The sequence below is a fragment of the Podarcis raffonei genome, chromosome 15 (assembly GCF_027172205.1).
Source record: "Podarcis raffonei isolate rPodRaf1 chromosome 15, rPodRaf1.pri, whole genome shotgun sequence".
NCBI lineage: Eukaryota > Metazoa > Chordata > Lepidosauria > Squamata > Lacertidae > Podarcis > Podarcis raffonei.
Genome location: NC_070616.1, coordinates 43153137 through 43159260, shown reverse-complemented (window position 1 = coordinate 43159260; position 6124 = coordinate 43153137). Strand labels below are relative to the sequence as shown.

At 49.0% G+C, this 6124-nt stretch overlaps 1 protein-coding gene across 4 annotated transcripts in view; it reads left to right on the top strand.

Annotated features, from left to right (window-relative positions):
* The first annotated feature begins 2341 nt into the window (after window positions 1-2341).
* CCAR2 (cell cycle and apoptosis regulator 2) overlaps window positions 2342-6124 on the top strand; it is a 31422-nt gene continuing 27639 nt past the window's right edge. For all 4 annotated transcript variants that reach the window (XM_053367012.1, XM_053367011.1, XM_053367013.1 and 1 more), the window contains exons 1-3: window positions 2342-2472; window positions 3057-3139; window positions 3618-3709. In XM_053367012.1, coding sequence (XP_053222987.1) covers window positions 3073-3139; window positions 3618-3709 — 159 coding nt within the window. In that variant the 5' untranslated portion in view covers window positions 2342-2472; window positions 3057-3072. The remainder of the gene's footprint in view (window positions 2473-3056; window positions 3140-3617; window positions 3710-6124) is intronic.

The window sequence follows — 6124 nt, the reverse complement described above, 5'->3', positions numbered from 1 at the left end:
TCCACAGAGCCAAGCAGATACTTCCATGAATCCCGCCAAGCAGGGCTTGAAGACTCCTGCCTGGGAAACCTGGCCTGGAGAGCTGCTGCCAGCCAGTGCAGATGCTACTGAGCTAGCTGGACCAGTGGCCTGACCTTGTCCAGTGGAACCTTGTGTTACATCCCGCCCTCCTTACGAACGCTTTGGGTAACGAGCTCTGCTAACCCGGAAGTAGATGCCCCTTGTTGCGAACTTTGTCCTGGGATGCGAGTGGAAGTCGTGCACCGGTGGCGCAGCGGCCATTAGCCAAAGGTTAAGAACAGTTTCAGGTTACAAACGGACCTCAGTAACAAATTACGTTCGTAACTGGAGGTACTACTGTATATGGCAAATTCCTAATTCCACCTTATTATTTATTTATTAGTTGCTGAATGCCTTGAACAGGATTCAATGAGGACTTATACTTTTGAAGTTCTTTGTGATTTGTTGGCAGCAAACAAGCCCCCCCCCCTTTGGGGTTTCACTAGAGAAGGATCTTTTCTTCTCTTCCTTTTCCCTCCCCCACTGCTTTCCCTTTGATGTAACAATCAACAACATGGCTTGTTGGATTTGCCCTCCTGTGCACAGCTTGGAGAGGAAGAACAGAGAGTTAGATTTGGCCTGATAGATCAAAGACTTTTTCCCAAACAAAAGAAAAGCACTGGACATCTGGTGCCTGTTGCACGGACTCTGTCCGTAGCCCTCTGATGCGTCATTAAAAGCAAGGAACAGCAAGGAAGTCTTGAGTTACATCAACATACAGAGTTGGTGGTGGTTGATCAAGATAATAAAGGGCTGTAACTGTCAAGAATTCAGCCTACACTCGAGTAGGACTCTGGCAGAGACACATGCCTGGCTGGCATGTTCCCTCCCTCCTGGGGTGCTGAACCAAGTGGAGTCAAAACATACACCGTCATGTGGAAGACAACAATCCTATGACTGCGATCATGGAGCAGGAATTCTTAACAGTAACCTCCCTGTAGCAATTATGTAAAATTGGTTGGGAACATAGGAAGCTGCCTTACACTTAGCCAGGCCATTGATCCATCCATCCCTCTACTGACTGGTGACGATTATCCAGGGTGTCAGGCAGGGTCCTCTCCCTGCTCTGCCTGTGGATTATACCTGGGGTGTGCTGTGTGAAGAAGTCCTTTATTTTGTCTGTCCTGAATTCTCCAACATTCGGCTTCATTGGATGTCACTGGAGTTCTAGTGTTATGGGAGCAGGAGAAAAACTTGACACTTCTCTCATTCTGTGCATAATTTTATACACTTCTGCAATATCCTCTCACTTGCCTTTTCTCTAAACTAAGAAGTTCCAAATGCTGCAACATGGGGGAGTTAGCTGCTGCATCCCTTTTATCATTTTGGTTACACTTTTCTGACTCCCAGTTGGCAAAAAAATGAAATGCCTGGGTACAGAATGGTTTAATTCTTAATTATGAACATAATCATTGGTGGATCTTGGGGTATAGTAATAAGAAGTAAGTTCCTGCAAACCTGTGGTCTGCCTGCCCCTGGTGCAATCCTACACATGTCTATCCAGAAGTAAATCCTATTGAGTTTGATGGGGCTTATTCCCAGGTAAGTTATGATAGGAATGTGGCCCAAGACACCGAGCTACAAATTAGAAAGCAACCAGTCTGAATCTTGTCTGTGGCATGAACTTACTAGGTGGCCTTAGGGAAGCCACGCTCTCGCAGCCTCAGCCCCTCCGTCTGCAATATGGGAATAATAATACTGACTCAGCTTGCAGTGTTGATACACGCGAAGCCTTATTTATAATTTGACAATGCATATGAAGAGCTTTCACTTGACTAGGCTAGCAACAGCACTATGTACAGACTACTTTCACACACCTCTTGCCAGTTTCAATTTTCAAAAATAGATGTAGACATGGTTAAAGTGAAACATGGTCCGGATTCTATAAGGCAGGACGGAAGCGGGTTTGCATGTGGCCCGGGCGGCCTCGGGGCAGCGCTGGCCCTGCGGACTCTGCCAAGGCGCGAGGAGGCCCCCCCCCCGAAGTAGCGCAGCTCCTCTGCGGCCGGAGGCTCCTGCGACGAGAGCGCCGCGTGGCGGCCACGCGCAGTCCTGCAGGCAGCCCGCGGCGGCGGCCCCCGGACCCCTCGAGGGCAGCGGCGGCCTCGCGGCGCCTCTTCCTCCGCCAGAATCCCCTCCCGGGGAGACTCGCCCACACGCGGCCTCGCGGAACTCGGAAGGAAAGCGCGCGCCCTCTCTCCCGCCTCTCTCCAACCACTTCCGGGCAGAGCTTCACTCCGGGCAGAAGCACTTCCGGGGCCTGGGAGGCGCGGCGGGGGGGCTGGCGCGCGGGAGGCGTTTCCGTTGAGGCGCACATCCGGGCGGAGCTTCCGGGTCCCTTTGTCCCTGGCGACGCCGCCGCCGCCGCCGCCGCCGGGCTCCTTTCTTCTTCTTCCCCCGCGCCGCCCTCAGGTGGGCGCCTCCCCCCGCCCCGCCCGGCCGAGAGGGGAGAGGCGGAGAAGCCCGGGGGGGGGCTGCCCTCGAGCGCCCGTTAGCCGAGGCCCCCGCCGGCCCCTGGGGAAGTTGGCGCTGCGGGGAGGGGCCGCGAGGACCCCGCCGTCCAGGCCGCCGCAGCTGGAATCCCTTTCTCCCTCCCTCTCAAAAAGTTTCAGCGCCTTCGCCCCCCCCCCCGCCCCCTTCCTTTCCTGGCCTGCCCGGGTGTTGTTCTCTCTCCCTGCTTAACTCTGCCTGTTTCTTCTTCTAGCCGAAGATGAGCTGCTTTGCTGCTGAATAGGAATCTGGGCGCCACCGAAGGAACCCGGGTTGCCGCTTGCAGGGCTGGCTGGGTCTGGGGGGGGGGGAGAGCCACTCTGTCCCCCTTGCTGTGGAAACCTGGCAGGGTGAGTCACGGAGCAGCTGCAGTTCTGGGGGGAAGTTGTGGCAGAGCACCGCTGGCTTGTCGGTGTGGTTCTGACAGCTGAAAGGGTTCGACTCTTTCCCCGCATCCATTGTGGGATCTCTGTAACTCTTGTGTCTCTCTCATTACATTATTCTAGAAAAGAACCCTTCAAAATGGCACAGTTCAAGCGTCAGAAGCAGCTGAGAGCCAGCAATCTTCAGGGAGCCAGGTCCTTCTCAGGTTAGTCAGATAAGGATGTTGTAAAGTTTGCCTCTGATCTATCCATGCTGTTGTTTAGGCCATGCTGGGTGGGTAGTATCTCTGCTGTTTCTTTAAACCCTTCTTCATGAGGGATATGTGATGGGTTTGTTTTTTAAATTCTTTAGAGGGAAAGAGATTTCTGCTTTACTGGTTTTTGTTAATGCTCTGTGTGTGTATTTAATAGAAAATCAGCATACAAAAATATGAGCATTATTTTTGTTCAGTTCTTAGCTATGGGTGCTTTAGTCTCATCCTTGTCACCACACTTCATTTACTATAATCTTTTGAATCTTAATGGGAATAGTAAGGAGCTAATCTCATGGTTGTAAAGAAATGAATGCATTAAAATTTTTGCTAAGTGCCATCTATCTAATGAATGAAATTGTACATAAATGCACTTCTATCTGACCATTCAATGATTTTCTAGTGTTTAAAATTATTTGCTCCTTTTCACTAGGAACCCAACCAGCCTCTTTATTGGGACCTGCACCTGGCCTCTTAAATCCTCCTATCTCAGCAGAGATTATTCAGGCGGCACGCCATCTTCAGGTCTGTGGGAGATGATTGGTTTTTCCTTGTAGGTGTCAGTGAAATTCTGGTGTTTTTTCATTCTCCCGAGAAAACAGTTAAGGGATTCTACTTCCACTGGAGAGCTCTATGAACAAGTTTCAAGGCAGTTCTAGTCAACTCCCTGGGCATGTGCCAGCAGCTATGTATTCTAGAGGCAGGCAAGTGGTTTATGATGTGTCTCAGATGGAATCTCAGCCAGAGGTCAGGTGAAGAAGGTCTGTGTGGCTCTCCTGATGTCTTTGGCATCTGGCTTCAAACTCTTTGCATTTAATGAAACCAGAGCTGCGTGCTCTGTGCCAGTTTGGCTCAAAGCCATTGGAGGAGGGGTTGGAAATATGTATTTCAGATCCTTGGAGATAGCAAGTATGTGTTAGGCTTTACACACTGCCGCCTTCCTTCAAACCATCAAATTTGGCTTAAGGTCATGTAAGTGGTCATAACTCTGATTGCAACAGCGAAGCTCTTCACGTTGAGTGGGAAGGCTAGAAATTTGGGGGGAAAATAAAGAAAATGTTAAGCCATGCTGCTTAAGAACTCATATGTAATACTGCGCAGTGTGAATGGCTGTCAGAAAAACAGTAGCCTTGACGAGGATCTGCCTGACACAGAGTTTCAAATTCACTTGTAGTCGTAACAGATCTAGGATAATTAGTATCTCCCATTTCCTTCTCAATTGGACTAAGTATATATTGTAGATGGTTACAGAACCGTAGATGATGGCTCTATGGTATTCTTAAATTAGTCCCCCTGCCACAGTGCCATAGATCAACCTGTTCATCCTAGTTTACAGTTTGCCTTTGCTGGAGCGTAGGTACACTGCATCTCTGTATCTACCTTGTGACTATCACTGCAGACTCTTATTTTTATTTACGTATGTTGCAGCCACAGCAAAGGTGGCCTTTTTACATCTCTGCCGTATTAAGCAGTTGGTCCCTTTCCTTTTTCGCCCTGATCTGGCCACAGTGATCCATGCGACGGTCACCTCCAGGCTTGATTATTGTAACTCGCTCTACGCAGGGCTGCCCTTGACACTCACCCAGAAACTCCAGCGGGTGCAGAATCCCGCAGCAAGGCTCCTTACAGGGTCCTTGCCACGGGATCACATTCATCCAGTGCTTTACCAACTGTGCTGGCTCCCGGTGGAGTACAGGGACAGATTTAAGGTGCTGGTTTTGACCTTTAAAGCCCTATGCGTACCTAGGGGACCACCTCTCCTGGTATGCCCTGTGGAGGACCTTAAGGTCCACAAATGACAACATTTTGGAGGTCCCAAGTTGCAAGGTGGTTAGATTGGTCTCAACTAGGGCCAGGGCTTTCTCAGTACTGGCCCCGACTTGGTGGAATGCTCTGTCACAAGAGACTAGGGCCCTGCGGGACTTGATATCTTTCCGCAGGGCCTGCAAGACAGAGCTGTTCTGCCTGGCCTTTGGTTTGGACTCAGTCTGACCCTTATGTTTCCCTCCCCTTATGGTTTTGATCTATGGGCTACTTTTAAAATGAGACTGCATTTTAAATTGCATTTTAACCTGTATTTTAAATTGGTCCCCATCCCCATTACATTTTTACTGTAAATTTTCTGGTGTTAGCCGCCCTGAGCCCGGCTCTGGGCAGGGTGGGCGGGGTATTAATAATAATAATAATAATAATAATAATAATAATAATAATTATTATTATTATTTATTTATTTATTTATTTATTTATTTATTTATTTCCTGTCTTTTGATGAAAAGGTATTCAAGACAGCTTCCAGCCGGTGACACAATAAAAGTCACATTTAAACTATGTGGCCTTTGGTCCTAACCAATGGAATTTGCTCCCTTTTAGTACCCAGGGCAACTAGTTCCTGGAGCACAATATTCTTTCCAGCAGAGAGTTGGTGGGGAGCAAGCTCTGTACAGCTTTTCCTCTGGCTGGGGGTGGTCTTCTATTTATTTTTGTGTTCTTAGAAGCAGGGCAAGCAACCTCCGAGAGTCTGTTGTGTCCTGTGGCTGATGCATGGAGCCAGAGAGTGCTTCTTTGCAGAGCAACTGGCATTTAGTTGAGCAGTTGAATAACTCAGTATAGAGCAGATGTGGGGAACCTTTGGCCCTCCTGTTGTTGCAGAGCTACAACTGCCTGAGGTCCACCATACATGGCCAATGATGATGGCAGATGTAGTTCAGCAACATTTGGAGGGCCAGAAATTTCCCATACCTGCTATTGAGGAAGGCAATTCTTCAATTCTTCTTCTATTCTTCTAAGTCACAGTTGGTGTGTGTTTGTAGTAACTACTTTGATGAAGTAGGGTAGAAATTTATGATGAGGGCCTTTCTGTGATTCCCCGGTTTCCTGAAGTTTGCTTCAAATGTTAGTGGGCCTGGCAACCTCTTGTTTCGCGGCTCTCATGGTCACATG